Consider the following 21,274-nt stretch of genomic DNA (forward strand, 5'->3'; position numbering starts at 1 on the left):
CTTTTACGGTTTTGTGGATTCACCCATTTAAGCCATGAGAATAGGCTGTCCATTTCTTGTGAATTCCAAGGTTCTCATAGAAACCCTCGTAGGTGTGCCTCTATTCTTTTAATGCACATTCCAATTCAGTGCTTAGAACAATTTTGGACCGAATGAACTCCTACTTTTAGTTCTGCAAGTTCCTACAAACTGCGAAGTAAGGGTGGGCAGTGGGGCCCTGCCCCCGTCCACCCCACCCCTGCATGGGCGGGCAGGCTACCTTGCACCGTCCATGCTGGGGAGGGGGGCGGATTGACCCTAGCGGGGCCCCGCCCTCTGCTTCGCACTCCTCCCATTTTTAACATAAAAAATTATAATTTTTAATATTTATATAAATATATTATATATAGATATATACAATTTGTTAAAAACTTGAATTCAATTTCAAGTTAATGTAAGTCTCACTGCTTAACTATCACTGTTGTATTGTCTTGGCCTCCTATATAATAGTTGGCCTAGAAAGCCAATGCAATCCAAAATGTAACTCTAATGAGTTTATATTTTTTTTAACATATAAATTTCAATTTATATTTTAAATTATATTATAATTTGGGTCTAAAATAAATTTTTAGACTAAAAAATTTTTTAAACAATGGGTTGAGCGAGTGGCAACCCTGAAGTCTAGAATCATATAAGTATACTAGGTCATTAGGCTTAAACATCTTCCTACCAATATTTTTATCATGAAACGCTTTCGTTTCAGCTTTATAGATTTTAGAGTTCTCATAAGCATCATTTCTCAACTCCTCCAACTCGGTCAACTAAGGGTCTATGATGGAAAATGTTAGCTTGAAAGCCTCAAACGTTGATCTTAAGTTGACCTTCGTCTATCTACATGTGTCAAACCATCATCTTACCACAAAGTTTGGATTAGTACATTAGGGGTTCTGTGAATACTTCAACAAAAAATTATTATGGTGGGTTTGGTGAATTCACGAAGATGACTATAAATGAGAATGAGTACACATGTGAAAATGATACACGTGTGATGCAAATCAAAAAAAATTGACACATGAAATTTGTCACAGAGTTCCAACAATCATTTTAAATACTAAATTTGCACCACCACCCCCAACTTAAATGAAACATTGTTCTCAATATTTAAAAATCAAATTTAAATGCAGAGTAACTAAAAATGGTAGAATACACTTGATGAGTGACGTGGATAGCTCACTAAGCATCAAAGATTGTAACCTGAAATGATAAAATGAAACTAACCTGCAAACAAAAACAAAGAAAATAACAGCAAACAAAAAGGAAAAGAAAAAATAAGAGAAAACAAAAATAAAACAAAACAAATAAAGAAAAACATAAATGCGTGGTGTGGTCAAGATTGATAAACCGAATTCACAAGTGGAATGTCTTCCACTTCCAGAACTTGCCTATCAATTAATACTTTAAGGTGTTGATCATTTACTTTAAAGATCCAACCACCCCTAGGGTCCTCTATTTCTACCACCCCTTTTTCAAAAATATGTTTCACTACAAAGGGGCTGGGCCACCTAGACCAAAATTTTATTGAGTGCTTGTGAAGTCTAGAATCATATAAGTATACTAGGTCATTAGGCTTAAACATCTTCCTACCAATATTTTTATCATGAAACGCTTTCGTTTCAGTTTTATAGATTTTAGAGTTCTCATAAGCATCATTTCTCAACTCCTCCAACTCGGTCAACTAAGGGTCTATGATGGAAAATGTTAGCTTGAAAGCCTCAAACGTTGATCTTAAGTTGACCTTCGTCTATCTACATGTGTCAAACCATCCTCTTACCAAAAAGTTTGGATTAGTACATTAGGGGTTCTGTGAATACTTCAACAAAAAGTTATTATGGTGGGTTTGGTGAATTCACGAAGATGACTATAAATGAAAATGAGTACACATGTGAAAATGATGCACGTGTGATGCAAATCAAAAAAAAATTGACACATGAAATTTGTCACAGAGTTCCAACAATCATTTTAAATACTAAATTTGCACCACCACCCCCAACTTAAATGAAACATTGTTCTCAATATTTAAAAATCAAATTTAAATGCAGAGTAACTAAAAATGGTAGAATACACTTGATGAGTGACGTGGATAGCTCACTAAGCATCAAAGATGGTAACCTAAAATGATAAAATGAAACTAACCTGCAAACAAAAACAAAGAAAATAACAGCAAACAAAAAGGAAAAGAAAAAATAAGAGAAAACAAAAATAAAACAAAACAAATAAAGAAAAACATAAATGCGTGGTGTGGTCAAGATTGATAAACCGGATTCACAAGTGGAATGTCTTCCACTTCCAGAACTTGCCTATCAATTAATACTTTAAGGTGTTGATCATTTACTTTAAAGATCCGACCACCCCTAAGGTCCTCTATTTCTACCACCTATTTTTCAAAAATATGTTTCACTACAAAGGGGCTGGGCCACCTAGACCAAAATTTTATTGAGTGCTTGTGAAGCCTAGAATCATATAAGTATACTAGGTCATTAGGCTTAAACATCTTCCTACCAATATTTTTATCATGAAACGCTTTCGTTTCAGCTTTATAGATTTTAGAGTTCTCATAAGCATCATTTCTCAACTCCTCCAACTCGGTCAAATAAAATTTTCTAAGCTTACCAGCATTCAATTTCGAAAAAATACTAATAGGAAAAATGTCACCTCGATCGAGAAATGCAAGTTTAAGACTTGAGGGCAGTGTCTTCAATTCCAATTTGGGACTATCCATGATTGAAGGAATCTGCTTTTCACTTTTCTTAGACAGCTCCTCAAATTTCGATTGCCAAATATGTTAGTCATAATCCTGAGATTCATAAAAAAATAGCACAACCATCAACAACATCAAATGAATCATTCATAGTATCAAACTCAGAATTAACAAAAAAATATTCAAGGGAATCATAATCATGAGTTATGTGAACTCTCTTGTCTATGAGTGTGTCAATCATGTACATTTGGTGGCACTCGTCATCCTCTATTGATTGTTTTTCAATATAGAAAATATTCACCTCAAGAGTCATATTTCCAAAAGAGAGTTTCATTAGACCATTCCTGCAATTAATAAGAGCATTAGCAGTAGCGAGGAAACATCTACGTAAAATCAAGGAGATTTTAGAATTAGAGTCAACAACGTTACTAATATCAAGGATTAAGAAATCAACAGGATAATAAAACTTGTCAATATGGATCAAAATATTATCAACTATTCCTCTTGATTTCTTAACTGAACGGTCAACCAATTGAAATACAACAGAAGTGGGCTTGATTTCACCAAAACCAAACTATAAATAAATGGATTAAGATATCAAATTTACACTAACTTCTAAATCTAGCAACGCTTGCTCAAACTCATGATTCACAATATTGCATGCAATGGTTGGACAACCAAGATCCTTGTATTTAGGAGGAATTCGCTGCTCAATTAAAGTACTAACTTGCTCTGTCAGGAATGTTGTCTTCTTAACATGATGTTTACTCTTAATTGTACATAAATCTTTGAGAACTCTTGCATAAGTAGGAACTTGTTTAATAATATGCAAAAGAGGAATATTGATTTTTACCTACCTGAGGTTCTTCAAGATTTCATTGCTAGAATCCAAAGTTCACATACCAGATCTTAAAGTTTAAAGAAATGGTACCTTAACTGGGCTCTTAATTACCTCAGCTTTCTTGGGCAACTCGGCACTATCATTGCTTTGTTCATCTTCAACATTTTCTGGCTTATCAATTGTTAGGATATGTAAGGACTTACCACTTCGTGTCACAAAGACTTTGACCTCCTTCAAATTTCCTTGAGCCATATGTTGACCTTGGAGTGTGGATTGAGTTTGAGAATGGAACTTGCCACGCTAATTCACACTTAAAAAGCTCATCAACTTGGATACATGGCTTTTTATGTCATTATTTTCTTCAATAACCTGAATAATCAAATATTCAAACTTTTAATTAATTTTACTTTGTGCCTCAATAAAAGCATGTAAAGTGTTTTCTAAAGGATTCCTAAAAGATAAAGGTGCATGATATGGTGCAGGATATGATCTAGGGGGTTGTGCAGGCAGTTGGTTTTCAGACTTTCACCTAAAATTGGGGTGATTGCACCATCCTAAATTATAGGTATCAGAGAAAGATGTAAAAGACTTCTTGTACATACCTAATGCATTACATTGTTCCTCATACATCTCTCATCTCAGCAAATGTGGAAAACTCTTAGACGATGTGATCTACCCCACCACACACAAAATATGGTCCAAAAGACTCTGCATGTTTAGCCATGTGTGTTGACTTTAAGTCCTTAGTCTTTAACACATCTAACTCCCTAGTGAGCATCTCAACCTCAACCTTTAGGTTATCCTCTTCCCTGAGATGGTAAACTCCACCACCATTTGGGTTTCCTGCAGGTCGTGACCTATTTTTGCTCTCAGTAGCACTAAGTCTAGTCCAAGTGTGAGCTTTTTCAGCAAGCTCATTGAGGTATTCTATGGCCTTATCAAGATCTTTCTATAAGAACTCACAATTACACATCATCTCTACAAATTGGCACTCTCTAGGTGTAAATCTCTCATAAAAATAGCTCACTAAGCGCCAATTATCATACCCATAGTGAGAACATATACTTAACAACTCCTTAAATCTCTCTCAAGACTATTACAAAGTCTCACTATCCTTTTGTGCAAATGTGGAGATTTGCCTTTTTAAAGCGTTGGTTTTATGTTGGAGAAAATATTTATTAAAAAAGACCTGAGTCATCTCATTCCATGTCCCAATAGATCGTCGTCTCAGCGAGTATAGCCAACTTTTAGCTTTATCATTCAAAGATAAAGGAAAGAACTTAAGTCTCACAACGTCATTAATTGCATTTTGACTATAAAAAGTCGCAACTATTTCCTCAAACTCCCTAATGTGTACATATGAATTTTCATTTTCCAAGCCATGAAAAGTAAGGAGTAACTGTATCATCCTTGTTTTAAAATCCAGTTGGCGAGTATTAGCTGGAAGCATGATGCGTGATGGTGTGGTTGTGCGTGTAGGGTGAAGGTAATTCTGAAGAGTTCTAGTGGGTTGATTTTCGTGTACACTCATTTCTTCGGGACTAGATGGATTGTCAAATAAAGGATTTAAAAAGTTTGATTCCAACTCTAGCACAGGCCTACAAGCAAATCTACCAAATGTGTCTCTATATCTATGCATGCAAGGTAACAAAATACTAAAAAAAAATAAAAATACCATAAAAAGAAAGAAGAAAAAAAATAATGCAGCAAGCTAAAAGAAATAATGAAGTTACTGCCTTTACAAATTGCTGAAAAGAAAAACTATCTAGCAATTCTTATACTGTCTCCCCCGCAACGGTGCCAAAATTTGATTATATCTAAAAAATAACGCGATAGTTGTAGCATAACTTTGGGGTGTCAATTCCATAGAGAGACAAATTAAAATAATAGTTGAAGGAACAAATAACCTAAAGAAAAATATTCAATGATTAATAGAGAATAAAGATTAATTTTAAATGAAAATTAAAGTGAAGTAAAGTGATTAACGATAAATGTACTCAAATTTGACAAACAGTAAAGCGTCGGGAATCTCTTGCACAAATCCAGTATTTTAATTATTTTTAATTAATTGAATAACTCAATTCTCAAAATTTTCAATCGGAATGTATAGATTTATAAACCAAAATTAAACTAAATGTAACCCTTTGAAAAATTATTCACCACTTTTAAAATACGTAAATTATTATTATTATTGAGAAAATTCAACGACGACAATATACTCAGGGAGAGATATTGCAGCAAAGAATTAAATAAATATAGATAAGTAATTGATCCAAACATAATCAAAGAGCTAATCAATTCAATAGAAAAAACATGACTAAATCCACAAATAGAATAAATTCTATGATTATTCAGAAAAGAAAACATCAACAATGAATTTAGAATGATAAAACAAAAGAGTTTTAGTAATTGAAAATTAAATACATAAATTAAAAATCTCATCTATTGTGCAAGTTCATCCTTAGCCCCACTTGAGAATTTAGTTACACACAAATATAATAGACAACAAAAATCTCAAGAGAAAAATAAAACAAACGGCGGCCATGAAAATTAATTTCGTCTCTTCCTTCTTCAGTACTAAGCCATCTCCCCTCTCTAAAAACTCTCAATTTCGTGCTAATAAAATGCTTATATAGGGTATGAAAGAACCCCTAATGTCTTCATATTCCCACATACAAAATTGCCTAATTTTAGGACTCATTTTGATAGCCACGTACGTGCTTTAAGAGTTCAAATTTAGAAATTCTTATTAGATACAAATGTTTAGTCTTTTAAGATATCTTTCCAACGCATCAATCCGATATTTGAGTGGAAAGTTACGATCAAAATACTAAAGTATGTATAGGCTGTCTTCTCGTGAATTTCGGACTGACTTTTTCTCTTGATCCAAATTACTCTCAAACCCCATCATTATCCTTATTTTAAAAGTCCTATACTCATTGAAAGTTTTTACGTTGTTCCAACGTCTTGCCCACTTGAAAATCTTTTGAATTTGCTGGGTTTTGACTTACTCTTTTATAGATTCTGAAATTAAATATCAAAATCTGCTCAAGAGTATCCCAAAGTAAATAAAAACTCAATTAAAAAACACACATTAATTCCTATAGTTTATATTCACATTTTAGTCCAATAATAGGGTATTTATAGTGCACTTTTGTATATTCATCATGTCCATATAGTGGCAGGCGGTTACATGGCTCCATTGCAAAGTCTGCAGCTCCCGAAACCCCCTTCGTACTCCCTTACTCAAACCGTCCATGCCCACTCCCCATACAATTACGGGGTTCCGGCCACGTGACTGCTGAACTCTCTGCATACATGAAAGCAGGGCGCGTCGAGGAAGCAAAGTCATTCTTTAAGGACATGTCTAAAGAGAAACCTTCTAACATGGACTATTATGATATCTGGTTTATCACAAAATGGTTTTGTTCAAGAAGGTTTGAATCTATTCAACCAAACGAGATTGAAGGGCTTGTGAGCCATGCATGCGAATGATTATTCATTTGCAAGGAGCAATTACATCTTATGTAGTGCTTGGTGCAGTGGAGAACTATTGGTGTAAAGGGGCTGTAAAACAAGAAAATAGTGAGAGAAAAATTTGCTTTAATGCGCGTTACAATGTTACTTTCCTTAAGACAATATTCACCCTCACCAATAACGGTATGCACACAGGTTATGCACACACGAGATTAGACCTGAATACCCTCAAATTTTGCTATTCAATCAAGAGATTAAAAATTTGTTCTTGGCAAAATGAACAGATCCTAATAACAAGTTTTAAAGAAATGAAAACTTTTGGGAGAGAGAGAATTTTGAAATTGTCTTCTTCATATCTCAATTCATAGGCAAATGGATCTACTCATAGATGGCCAAAATATATGAATGAAAAATTATAACTTTTTTATTTTACTCAAATCCATTTGGAATAGGTATTTATATTGCACCTGCTACCAACCAACACATAGGTTGGTCCAAATGGTCATGCTGCTTCCCTACCATCATTCTGGTTCGAAACCCAACAAGTGTGACTTTTGATGTTTTATTTGTTGCAAAGAGTTGTGCATGTGTGCCAAGCACTGGTTGAGCGAGCCACACACCCATAAGCCAATGCGGATTGGGTTGCACGCTATGCCACATGCATGGGCCTCTGTGGAGGGAGGGATGCCCATCGTTTCATTAAATCATTAAGAAACCCTTTCTTGACAAGGGTGTGGCTCAAACCCTAGTCCTTAAATCTAGAGCCTCAATACCACTAAGCCATTGAAAGACTTGTGCATTCACATAGACCCAAAATATTAAAACTATAAGCCATAGCTTAACTTTCTATAATTTCTCTATTTCCAAACTAATTCATAACTTCCAAATAAATCCCAAAAATAATACAAATGATAAATATAATATATACTTATTTTGAAAATATTTCCAACAAAAACTTGTAGATCTTCAATCAATACCATACATGCACGTGAGCACACAAGTGTGCATACACATGCACACAACCCAACCTATACCTAAACCCGTACACAACTCACTCACACCCACACGCACGCACACATAGCCATGCCCACCCGCATGCATGAACACCCGCCCACCTAGACACAAACACACGCGTGCGAGCGCACATACAAGCAAAGCTTTACTAAAAAATAATAAGCAATACAAATATAAACAAGTAACAATATTGAGAGTGAGAGAGATTTGCTCAAAAGTGAGAAATAACACATTCACATGCTTATAGAAATGTACAATTTCAACCAATACCACACATGCACCCATACACATGCACGTACCCACAAACACACCCTCACCGATACACCTAAACACACACATGCATGCACACACTCATGTAGCTGCATACAAATGCATACATGCACCCGCACCCACACACCCATACACCCAAAAACACAAACATACCCACTCACATATACACACCCATGCACGCACACCCACAACCACACACAAAAAGCACTCTACTAAAATATAAGAAACAATAATGAAAGAGATAAATAGCGAGAGTGGGAGTGATAGAGCTCTACTCAAAAGCGAAAAATCATACATTTGCATGCTCGTAGAACTGTACAACTTCAACCAATACAACATACAAGCACACAAGTGCATGCACTCACACCCACATGTACGCACACGCACATGCCCACGAATACATTCACAAGCACGCACGCATCCACACCATCCACCCACCCACACACGTGCACACATACAAAGTCCTACTCAAAACGGAGAATCAATACGTCCACCTGCTTATTGAACTTGTACATGTCATCAAAATACTTCAAAGAGTTACTTGTCCTTATAGAATCTGATGGAAGAAATGATAATAATTATTTTTAAATTAATAAAATGGATTTTATGTAAAACAAATTCAAAGTCAAAATAGACTACAAAGTGTAGAAACACAAACCATAATGAGTCTTTTGAGTAGCTATTGTCAAGGATACATTTAGTAGCATTTAGGCGGATGGGAAATAAAGAGTTTTGTGCAGTTATATAACTAAAACCAACATTTATAAACAAACAAATCTACCAAAATCAAAGCAAAATTGACAGAACTATTTGAAGTTTCCTCCAATATAAAGATTCAAAGGAATATCTAACATGCAGAGACACAAATAAAGAGAGTGAGAGTGAGAGAGTTGTATTGAAAAGTTAGCAATTGTATCTTTGCATGCTTGTAGAATTTGTACAGCTTCAACTAATACCATGCACATATACCCACACGCACACACCTCAACCCACGCCCACATGCACATGCCCATCCACACCCGCATGCATGAACACCCACCCACGTAGACACAGACACATGTGCATGCGTGCATGCATAAACAAACAAAGCTCTACTCACGCACACCTATGCACACATGCACGCCTATACACAAAAGCATGCACAAGTGCACGCACACCTCGTACACACCTAAATACACGGGCACACACACACCCAAAGCATGCACATACCCACACCCGCACACATGAACGCACACCCGCACACACACTCCCAAACACACACACAAACACCTACATACATGCACATCCACACACCATAACACACATGTAGACAAGCACTCCTGCACACACGCGTACGATGCATGTACACACCCAAACAAACACACGCATGCACATACATACTTGTATAGACACCCACATTCGCACACACACACGCACCCTCCCACCCACATATACACACCCATGCATGCACCCCCACAAACATACACAAACATACCTCTACTAAAAAACAAGAGATAATACTCATAGAGACTAATAATGAGAGTGAGAGTGATAAAGTTTTACTCAAAAGCAAGAAACGGTACATTTGCATGCGTGTAGAACTATAAAGTTTCAACCAATACCATACACACATACACAAGTGCATGCACACACCTACACACACACCTTCAGGCAATTGCATACACATGCACCCACCCACACACACGCAAGCACAAACACTGATGAACATGCTCACTCGCAAGCACACACGCACCCACCCACATCCACCCCAATGCGCGCGCACACACAAACACACTTATACAAAGTCCTACTCAAAAAGACTAAACATTACATCCACATACTTGTTGAACTTGTACATGTCATCAAAATACTTCAAAAAATGACTTATCCTTATACAAACCCACATGCACACACCCCAACCCACACCTAAACCTGCACACCCAGCCACCCACATAGACACAGACACATGAACACATGCACACGCACAAATAGATTCGTGCATCATTCAGAGTACTGAGGGTTTTCAAGAACCCAAGGAGTTGTAGGCCGGAATTGCAATAATTAATGTATCATTATGTCGAAAGTGGTGGGAAGAGAGGAGAAATGCTACTCCCACCACTTTTACCTCCCACTCCTCCCTCCCACTTGATGTGGAATGCCCACGTGGCATGAATTTCAAATATTAAAAAAGTAAAATTTGAATATTACAATCTTATTCTCTCATCTCATCGATTTTTGTTCTTCTCTTCTAAATCCGATAATTGCAGACTAAACCCTAATATGCATTTTTTACTTGGGTCGGTCTCCTTAAAGGCAAACATGAACGCTATTGGCATGAACATTGGCTTGGATTTAGATGCAGCTCTAATATGCTTGCAGGGATCTGTAAATACTAAACTGTAATAAAGTAGCTGGAAAACTTGCCAGACCCCACAGGAGGGAACAACTACAAAAGTACGTATATGGGCTTCTGAAATGACAACTTTTCAAGCATTATCCTGTGCTTGCGAAGAAGTTTAGCCTGATTTCATCTTCTTTTGGGTTTTATTTTTTTTTTATCCTAGAAGTTTCCTCTATAAATAATTAGATAGGTTTTATTTTCCAGAAATAGAAACATTTTTTATTTATTTAAAGGATGTTTAAATTTAAAAATTTTGGAATCCAAACAATTATTTAGTTTGAAAGAATGACTCAGTTTCATAAGCATGACAGTTTCATATCTGGCAGTGACAACCTTTCAGAAGATCACACTCCACCTACAAATTGACGAAGATACTGTTGAAGAAGAAACTAGGTAAAATGTTCAAGGAGTTAAACGATTGTTGATTTGCGTCAATGCTAATTTTGCAAGTTAACAGGATTTATTGGGCTTGAACTTCCTCAAGTATGGGGTATATTCTTAATTCCGTTTCTTTAAGAGGAGATCTTGGAATGAGAAATGGGGAACTCGCACAGAATGAGAAATGAGTCTTGATGCAAGGAAAGAATTCCCATTTACGTTTTGTTCCTTTCCTGATTTTTTTTTCTTATTATAATTATACATGGCATGATAGGTCAAGCGAGAGGGGTGAGCGGTGGCTGTAGAAGAACTCGGGAAGAGAGAGATCAGACAGAGTTGTGATCAGGGATCGATGGGGGAGAAGTCATGAAGTTCAACAAAGAACATAATTCTTGACAATCTAATGTTGCGGATACGACGCCAGGAATGACTTTGGGCACCAGAATATTGGTGTTTGCCAACAGCTAGATCATGTACTATATCTATGTTGATACTGCATGCCTTGTTGGCTTGGCAACTCTAATTTTTATGTTAAATAGTTATTTTTTCATAGAAATTGTAGCAGACTTTTCTGGTGATCATGATAAAGTCATTAATTTCGAAATTGGAATTAGTCTTAATTACTTTAAATAGGAGTTTTAATTTTTAATATTAGTGTCTCTATATTTGTACCAACTCTGTCTTGGCCTCTTGGGCATTATTTGCCTTTTGATTCGGCCAAGATTGTAGCTTAGCAAGTACATTCTTCTGTACATCATGTACAACGTCGTCTACGATAAAAACCATGCAAATGCTTGTGTTGCTCTCCATGCATGATGTTTTCCCAATTGGTGCAAAAGGAAAAATTGAAGATTATCAAACCTTAAAAAAAGGAAAAAAACAAAACAAAAAAACAAAAGACATGTCAACTTTTGACCCTCATATATATAGAAAAAGAAAAGGTCAATGTTTTGTTTTTACAGGTATTTCTTATGCCAAAAAAAAAAAAAAAAAGCTTTAAGAAAGTTCCTTAAAGAGGATTTGGACATATTAGGTGTGAGATATATGTAAAATAATAGAAATAATTTTGGAAGAAGTCACTGGTTGGGAACAGCTACTTTACACATCTTATGTGGCATCATCCTAACCATCCATTTAGAGAGAATAAATTAATAGATTGTAATATATGCATTGTGTACATTACTACAGTAAATATTATACAGCACTACTCATTGTTTTATTATAAAAAAACTGTACAAAAATGTTGTTTTTCAATTGCCATTAACATCTTAAAAAGGTACGTAGTTATGTTATTTGAAATTTTTTACGGTAGCACATTATCCACGTAGTGTTATTTGATTTATAAGAGATATAATAAAATTTATTTTTTAAATCAATTATATCACGTGAATAATGTTTTAAATTCATCCAAATAGATTTTTTTTTTTTTTCTCACTGTTTCGAATGAAAGTGTGGCGATCTCGTTTATAGTTAATACACAGAAAAGTGGAGGTTAAAATGGTAAAGTCGGTGGCGGTTTTTATTTCAAAGGTCGGTTACATTCCCACCCTTTCCACCCATCAGGCCGTCTTCATGTCCAGAGCTCCTCTGAGATGAGAAGACGGTTTTGATCGCAAAATGGCCGATCTTTCTTTTCTTTAAGGTCGGTTCAATTTGATTTTCAAAGTCTTCCTTCGCATCTCTCCATTTTAGGCTTCTTTTCTCGTGATAAGAGAACTCAATTCTAAGCTACGAAGAATAAATACTGGAGGTGAATGTGTTCTTCTTTCACATGAATTGATCATTTGGGAGGAGGAGGAGGAGCAAGTACTGATGCAAGGGGACTTTTCGAGCTGGAGTGGACAAGAAGAGAGAATTTTCGTTTCAGTGAGGTTAAGGCCTTTGAATGAGAAAGAAATCGCGACGAACAATGTTTCCGACTGGGAATGCGTCGATGGCAACACCATCAGATTCAAGCAAGCCCTGCCGGACCGGGCCATGGGTCCCACTACCCATACTTTCGGTAATTAAAATTCATATTATTCACGCTTTTATCTGTTCATTTTGACTGCCTTTTCTTCTCTCGTATATATGATGCATGTGTAGGAATATATACGGGTGATCAGTGCGAATCATTGAGTCAAATGTTTGACGATTATCACGGGATTTGTGATAGAAATAGAATGATAATAACATTATATGGTCTTGAGATTTATCATGTCGAATGCCTTAAATTGTAGAACGTACCGAAGCCCGATGGTGTCTTTAATGAGCCATTTGTGTAATATGTTTAAGTTTCCATATGACAGACGAAGGCCAGAACCCAATGAGAGTGCTTAGGCTGGAATATTTTGCCAACTCAATAGCTTGAAAGGGTTGCCAAGCTCATGCGTAGATTTGGATAGGCTTTTCTAATAACATGAAGTTTTTTTTTTTAAATCCGTATTATAGAATCTCTCCAATCAGCTTTAATTTGTTCTTATTAATTATCTCCCGTTTCCTTCTTGTTCTTACTTTCGACAATCAATGCCGCGGGAATAGATCGAGTATTTGGGAGTGACAGCCTCACGAAGCAGGTGTATGAAGAAGGAGCCAAGGAGATTGCCCTTTCTGCACTCGGTGGTATTAACTGTGAGTAACTTTTTTGACCTCGTCTTTAATTTCGATCGGGGGATTCGTATAATTGATAATAGACAAGTTATTGAATATGCACAGCAAGCATTTTTGCATATGGGCAAACCGGCAGTGGAAAGACATACACCATGACTGGAATCACTGAATATGCAATAGCAGATGTATACAACTACATGGATATGGTGAGTATAAATGCATAACATACAAGTTATCTATTTTCCATGGCAAAGTATCATAAGTTTCACATGTTTTCTCATCTTATAGCATAAAGAAAGAGAATTTGTGTTGAAGTTCTCTGGCATGGAGATCTATAATGAGGCCGTCAGAGACCTTCTGAGGTCAGACAGTGCTCCACTTCGGCTTCTAGATGATCCAGAGGTGAATATTTCACGTTTTGTTTTCCTTCTGTTACAATCATAGTGAAGATAATTTTAATAGAATGATCACGAAGATTTTCACTTCAACAGAAAGGTACTGTTGTTGAGAGACTCGCAGAGATAACTTTGAAAGACCGGAACCATCTGCATGCACTCCTTTCCATTTGTGAAGGTGATGAGCTTGTGTTGGTTTTTGTTTATCAAAATGAAGTTTTTCCTATCTCACATAATGTTTCCATAATATGCATTGCTTGCTTGCAGCTGAAAGGAAGGTAGGAGAAACCTTTCTGAATGAAACTAGTTCCAGATCCCATCAAATTTTGCGACTGGTATACGTGGCAAATTACCTCTTAGTTGTTTTCTTTTCCAATATTTTTTATACTAAACGATGCTGGTTACTATATATATCTCTTCCACAGACAATTGAAAGCTCTGCTCGTGAATATGAACGCTCAGAAAATGCAAGCATTCTTGTATCTCAAATGGTAGGAAATGGTTATTAATGAATTTCTTCCGAAAGTTCTGTAGGAATGATTTTGTGGGAAATGAGCACTTAAGTTTGCATCTTTCTACAGCATTTTGTTGATCTTGCTGGAAGTGAGCGTGTGTCTCAGACATTATCAGCTGGTGCAAGATTGAAAGAAGGTTGCCACATTAGTTTACTGACTCTAGGAACTGTAATCCGCAAATTAAGGTCATGATCTTTTCTTTTTTCCTAAAAACAATTAAGATTATGAGCACGCAGAATATGTAAGATGAAAACACACTTCCCACCCTCCAATTACAGGTGCTTTTCCAGTTTGCACCCTTATAACACCTTTTCCATAGAGTTAAAAAGGCCACATTATAACATTACATAGCACCAAGAAATAAGAGATCCATAAACTCTAAAACCCCGAGCCATAACTAAATATCATTAAACCGGAATGTAACGAATGTGAATAAACTGAAACTAAATGATATCCTGGAAAACATTATGCCATCATAATCCAAACCCAACAACTATGTGTTGAACACAAATTACTAGTAAGATTTCTATTTAGTTATGTGTTGAACACTTACTATAGACTGCATGCCTAGGTCAAGGTTTCTATTAGTAGTACTGGTTCTTGCTAGCTCCCATGCTATCCTCATCAATATTGTTACCGGTAACCTTGTTATTAGAGCGCCAATTATACATTTAGTAGTTTAGGGTTTCCATTATCATTTTTAGCAGTTTAGAATGTAAATCTGAAAAGACTGACAATTCTGCCTGAAGGGTACAAAATATAATTTTCGCTAAACTTTTATTTATTTATTGTTCTTCATATTTTTGAGTGTTTAATTGACATTAATTGTTAGCTTCTTTATTGGAAATTTAGCTTAATCATTTCTTACTTTGTCGATTTACTGTCGCGATTGGATGCAGCAAGGGAAGACATGGGCATATTCCCTTTAGGGACTCTAAGCTAACACGCATTCTACAGAACTCCCTTGGTGGCAATGCCAGGACAGCCATGATCTGCACCATGAGCCCTGCCCGTAGTCACGTTGACCAATCAAGAAACACCCTCTTGTTTGGGAGTTGTGCTCAAGAAGTGACTACTAACCCAAAGGTCAATGTGTGGATGTCCAATAAGGCATTGGTAAAGCAACCGCAAAGAGAAATGGTGGGTAGAATGGAGAGCGAGTTCAATAAGAGCTTAGCACCAAATTTCATCACATATGATGTCGTCTCCATAATGAAGGAGAAAGATCTCAGGATTGCGAAGGTACGATGAGATGAATTAATGTTTACACTTCAGTCTCTACAAATTATTAAGAAAGATGACCTTTCAGCTAAGTGATTATTTTTTTTCCCTTAAAAATAAAAAAGGCAAAAGTATACTTTGTATCCTTAAATTATCGAGGGTTCTATATCTTGCGGTACAAGTGGACTAAGGATTCTATATATACATCTAGAAACAATATGCTGAGCTGGTGCTAAGATAAATAATAAATGTTTATTATATTCTGTAAGAGAAATGATAGTTACAGTCTTAAGGTGTGTGAATTCCATACACTTTATTTAAAAAAAATTGGACAAATCTAATATCCACATAAAAAAACAAAAATCATTTTTTAAATGATAAATCCCCTTCTTTTTTATACAAAGCTTCCGCACCCTAAGACTAAGACTGTATCTACAATTACTAAAAATTTGTACTATGCACCCACATTCGATTATGACCGTTGGGATGAAAAAAAAAAAGATTATATGTCATACTCCTGGTCAGATTTTAATGGAAGGTGGAAAATGTCAAATTTTGATAATTTGTAGGTGCAATGAGTTTATATTAGTAATTTAGGGTGCAAAGCAAAACCCATGATAGTTTGAGGATGCGAAGCATATTTACCTTCTTTTTTTTTTTTTATTAGAACAGAGGTTTGCTTTGAAAAATTCAGATAAATGAGATTCGCCACAGTTTTTCTTCCTATTTTTCAAGAGCAATGATTCCCTTCTTGTAAATTTGTCGACTTCGTAGCTTTCTAGAAGTAGAATTAAAAGCTTTCCACCTAGCTACTAATCATAGCATTTCGAATGGACATGTGACTTTTGACAAAAGACAAATATAATGGGACATCAATAGAATGAAATTTAGGCTTTTCTTCTGTTCACTTCTGCCCCATATCGTGGGTGAGGCAAAAGACCCATTGATGTTATCATCAGTTTTTCAATTAAAACATATTTTCTGGCATGGTCAATCTTTCACTTGATTTATGATTCAAAAGTAGTGCACTTGCCAAAGCTTTCATTGGAAGGTGGTGTGGGCTTGGAATTTGAAAAGGGGGTTGGCTATGAGTTAGTCAGAATATAGTAGGAAAAAAGAAAAAAGAAAAAAATAAAGTTTTACATATTGTACGTCGGTTGTTCACAAGTTCAATTAGTATGTGCGATGCAGATGAATCAAGAGATTAAAGAATTGACTCGGCAATATGAGCTGGCTCAGCATAATTGGGTTGAGAGTATACAACAATCTACTGGAGATGAACAGGTTTTAAGAATGGATGAATGTCCTATATTCCATTCATCACAACTAGCCAATCCTTGTTTTCTCGATCTCGTTCCCAGGACACACAGTTTTTCTAAAGATTTTGGCAGACCCAGTGCACGCAGTTTCAACAAGCAGTACCCCCAACAGTTTGCTGAGAATCCTGAAGACAACTTTCTGCTGGATGAGAATCTTGATCAAGACAACTTTCTACTGGATGAGAATCCTGAAGACAACTTCCTGCTGGATGTCGGTACCGTTGGCCCTGATCCATATGAGTGTTTGGATTGGAATGCTCAAATGGCTGATTCAAAATCTGAAGATGACTGCAAGGAAGTTCGATGCATCGAAGTGGAGGAATTACGAATGGATAGAAAAGTAGAAGCCCCTCTGTCCTTACCTGGTCCTGAAAAAAAAATTGGACACTTACCCTTGAGAGAGGTCATGAATGAAGATGCCGTAACATCCCCAACGAAGGGACCTACGGAGGCAACGAATGGAGATGTTGCAACGTCCCTAATGAAGGTATCTAAGGAGGCTATGAATGAAGATGCAGTGTCATCTCCACAGAAACGATCTAAGAAGGTCATGCATGAAGAAGCAGTATCATTCCCTGAGAATAGAGCTCAAGATTTGAGTGATGTCAATGCAGAATACGTTTATGATGATCTAAAGCAAAGAATTCAGAGCATGCAAAATGCTATCAGCTGTCTTATCAGTTTCAGTCCATCAGAGGAAGCTCCAAGATATTCTGATGCTTATATGTTCCGCTCTAGAAGGCCGACATTGGTTAGAAGCAGAAGTTGCGGGGCAGTTCTCGTGACTATTCCACCTACTGGATTTGAGGACTTCCCTAGAAGTCCAGAACGCCCACAGAAAATTAATTCTGCACCGAGGTTTAGTGTTAACGATGAATATTTTTCTAGAAAAGATTCTCAAAAGTCTCTCAAGAGTTTTTACACAGAAGCACAGAACAGCAACAAGTCTGATTCAGAGCTGGATGCTTTTGCTGGACTGAATGAAGCCAAAAATTCATCTAATAAACGATCTGATGATATGGTGAGATAGCGAATCTCTCTCTCTCTCTCTCTCTCTCTCACACACACACACACACACACCACCTTTGGGTCTCTGCTTCACTTGGTTCTAATTCAAGTCTGTAGGTTGGGAGTACTTATTCATCCTACTTATTATATCACTTAAACCTTATCACTTTAATTAACTACCGGAAAACATGCAAGTTGATACAGCAAAGAAATTATGGGTGGGTTAATACCCATTTTCAGCATTAAATACATAAATTGTGCTCAATTTCATTATGGGCTTGTCATGCGTGATAGGTGCAAAGGGCCGTACACAACATGAATGATGCCAGAGACAACAACGTAAACGAGATTGGCTTGGATGAACAGGAGGGTAGTTTGCAGCCAGCTTCAAACAGGCTCTCCAAATTTGAGAAGCAGAGAGGTGAAATAATTGAACTCTGGGATGCGTGCAATGTTCCATTGGTTCACAGAACCTATTTCTTCCTTTTATTCAAAGGTGATCCTTCAGACTCTGTGTATATGGAAGTAGAGTTCAGACGGTTGTCCTTACTGAAGGACACTTTTTCGCATGGAGCTAGCATGGTGGATAAGAGTGGAACTCTCACAAAAGCTTCAAGGTATATAGCCTCTCTTCCATCTGGGAGATTTATCTTGGGCACAAGTACACACGTACGTACGAACATGAAACTGGAGTGCCGTACCACCCCGTGACTAACCGAAGCACCCCATCTATAGATTATTATTATCATGAATACAATATCATAAAACAAAAACTCTATTTCCAGTAATTTTTACGTGATTATTACATATTCTTTTAATATAATTGGTTGCAGCATTTTTTTTAATATAAAATAATTATTTTAATTAATTATATTAATAGAATGCACAAATAGTATTCAAAAATAATTATATATAACATAATTCATCATAAAATTACAGATTCCCAAAGAATTATGAAATTAAGGGACTTTCGTAATCCTTAAAAAAAGTTACATTGTTTATCAGAAATTGCTTGAAGACAAATTAGCGGTTGCAAATGTTTGTTGTAATATTCAGTTCCGTTTAGCTAAATGTCAATGCATCTAAATTTATGGCTTTCTATCTCTTAAATTTGCTGCATTGGAGGAGTCATAACTTGCTTGACATTTGAGCTACATTATATGTAAACTCATCTCTATCTTTGAAGTAATACTATTCAAAACCAAAAGAATATTTTATTCCAATAATTTAGGTTGAGAAAAAATAATAGTTGAGAAATAATAATTTAAGTAAAAATTAAATTATTAATTAACATATGGTTAGTGTAGTTAAAAAATATGAAAAAATAAAATAAAAATTATTATTAAAAAAATAATATTATATTATTAAATCCAACGTATAATTATGGTTTGAATGGTTTTGGATTCATAAGAAATATATACTTCTAGCTCAATTGTAGAGATAGCTTTAATGAAATCAATGTTGACACTCTTAGTAGTGTGATACTTACGTGAAGTCCTTTCAAGTGCCTGCTAGAAATGTCTAATATATTTGTTTTTGGTTTGTTTGGTGGGGTGGGGTGGGGCAGCACGAAGGCTCTTGATCAGGAAAGGAAAATGTTGTGCAGGAAAATGCATAAGTTCACAAAAATACAACGAAAACGGCTTTACCAGAAGTGGGGTATTAAGCTGAATTCAAAGCAGAGGAGCCTACAATTAGCATACCGGTTATGGAAGGACACGAAAGACATGGACCATATATGGAACAGTGCTGCCCTTGTTGCAAGCTTGGTGGGTTTTGAGAACCCAAGTCAAGTCTGCAGGTCGATTTTTGGAGTCGGTTTCTTATCCCTAAAGGAATCCCATAAATCCTCTATATGGAAACACAGTTTTCCATCTCTCTCGTAAGCTTGTTGGATTTAGGGGGCGTATCCATGTCAACTTTTAAGTATATGATGTTGCTGCTAAGTTGTCCAGTTCAAATTAGATCCATACAGTTGCAGTTTCATATGTGAATTGAAAGGCTTGAAGTAGACTCTGCTTACAAATTGAGCACGATTCTTCGTAACAGCATGTATGTATATCTCTGCAATGTGAATGAAATGTACCCAGAACTTTGTAAAGCTTGAGGATTGTCTGATATTGTACGGGGCTTGTTTCGCCTGAAAGAGAGCAAGCGGAACAAATAAAAGGGACAAGTTTTTTTGGGGCCCAAAAAATAATTTTCAACGTGAATTATCAGTTGTTTTTAAGTTACATCCTAAACAACCAAAACTGATAAGTTAAACTCAAATCTACCAAGTTTTGGTCCCAATTAAGATTCGATTGTTAAAATCAATAAAAATAGAAAAGGTGACACATTCTCGAGCTTGTTGTAGTCGGTCTTAAAGGGAGAATCTTGCTGTTTGCTTGCCATATCCCCACGTTCTTGCACGGCTTGGCTAGTTCTTCGAGCCCTGCTTCTCCCCTCCCTCTCCCTCTCCCCCCTTCTAACGTCCAATACGAGGCCGTATGGAATATAGCCGAAGTGGTAAGGCATCGGTTTTTGGTACCGGAGTGCGAAGGTTCGAGTCCTTTTTACTCCACGTTATTAACATTATTAACACTCAATGGGATCTGTCAAGAAAAAGCTGGCAACTACATGAGAAGTGACTGAGACACTTCCTCGAACTATGTCTGACAAGCCGCTCCATATCCCAAAAGTCTTCGATCCTTAGCATCTCAGGTACCAACGAATGCCTTTGATTTCGCTTGATTTGAACCATCTCTGTCGAGCTTGCATATGACCTTCTCTAGTATGGGGACCTTGCCCCTACTCTCTAAAGCTTGCAACCATTGCTGTCTTGTCTTACTAAGTTATTGGATACCGCCTAGAAATATCACTATATGCAATATTCATCCTGACATCATTCCTATGTTAGCAGGGAAGGAAGCTCAATAAGGTTTAATGGTCACTTATGAAATTAACTTGTTTACAGATGGCATAGTTAGGACCTTCAAATCATGTTTGAGAACCAAACCCACCTCCCAAAATTCTATAACGATGTATTAATTAAATGACTTAATTGATCAAAATTATTAGGGGTAACCGGTCCGGTCCGGTCCGGTCCAGTTTTGGATAAAATCTAAGATCGAATCGGTATGTACCGATT

The 21,274-nt window shown here is 36.4% G+C and overlaps 1 protein-coding gene across 1 annotated transcript; it reads left to right on the plus strand.

Moving 5' to 3' along the window:
- The first annotated feature begins 13,059 nt into the window (after positions 1-13,059).
- Positions 13,060-20,030, plus strand: LOC108980160 (kinesin-like protein KIN-7F). Its single transcript, XM_035692742.1, has 12 exons — positions 13,060-13,099; positions 13,618-13,707; positions 13,792-13,892; positions 13,975-14,088; positions 14,178-14,259; positions 14,349-14,416; positions 14,507-14,572; positions 14,663-14,781; positions 15,496-15,838; positions 17,009-18,157; positions 18,439-18,761; positions 19,712-20,030. Exons 1-12 carry the CDS (start codon positions 13,075-13,077, stop codon positions 20,028-20,030), a joined length of 2,799 nt encoding a protein of 932 aa, XP_035548635.1. The 5' UTR covers positions 13,060-13,074.
- The last annotated feature ends 1,244 nt before the right edge of the window (positions 20,031-21,274 follow it).

This window comes from Juglans regia, chromosome 8, assembly GCF_001411555.2.
Source record: "Juglans regia cultivar Chandler chromosome 8, Walnut 2.0, whole genome shotgun sequence".
In the NCBI taxonomy this organism is placed as follows: Eukaryota; Viridiplantae; Streptophyta; class Magnoliopsida; order Fagales; family Juglandaceae; genus Juglans; species Juglans regia.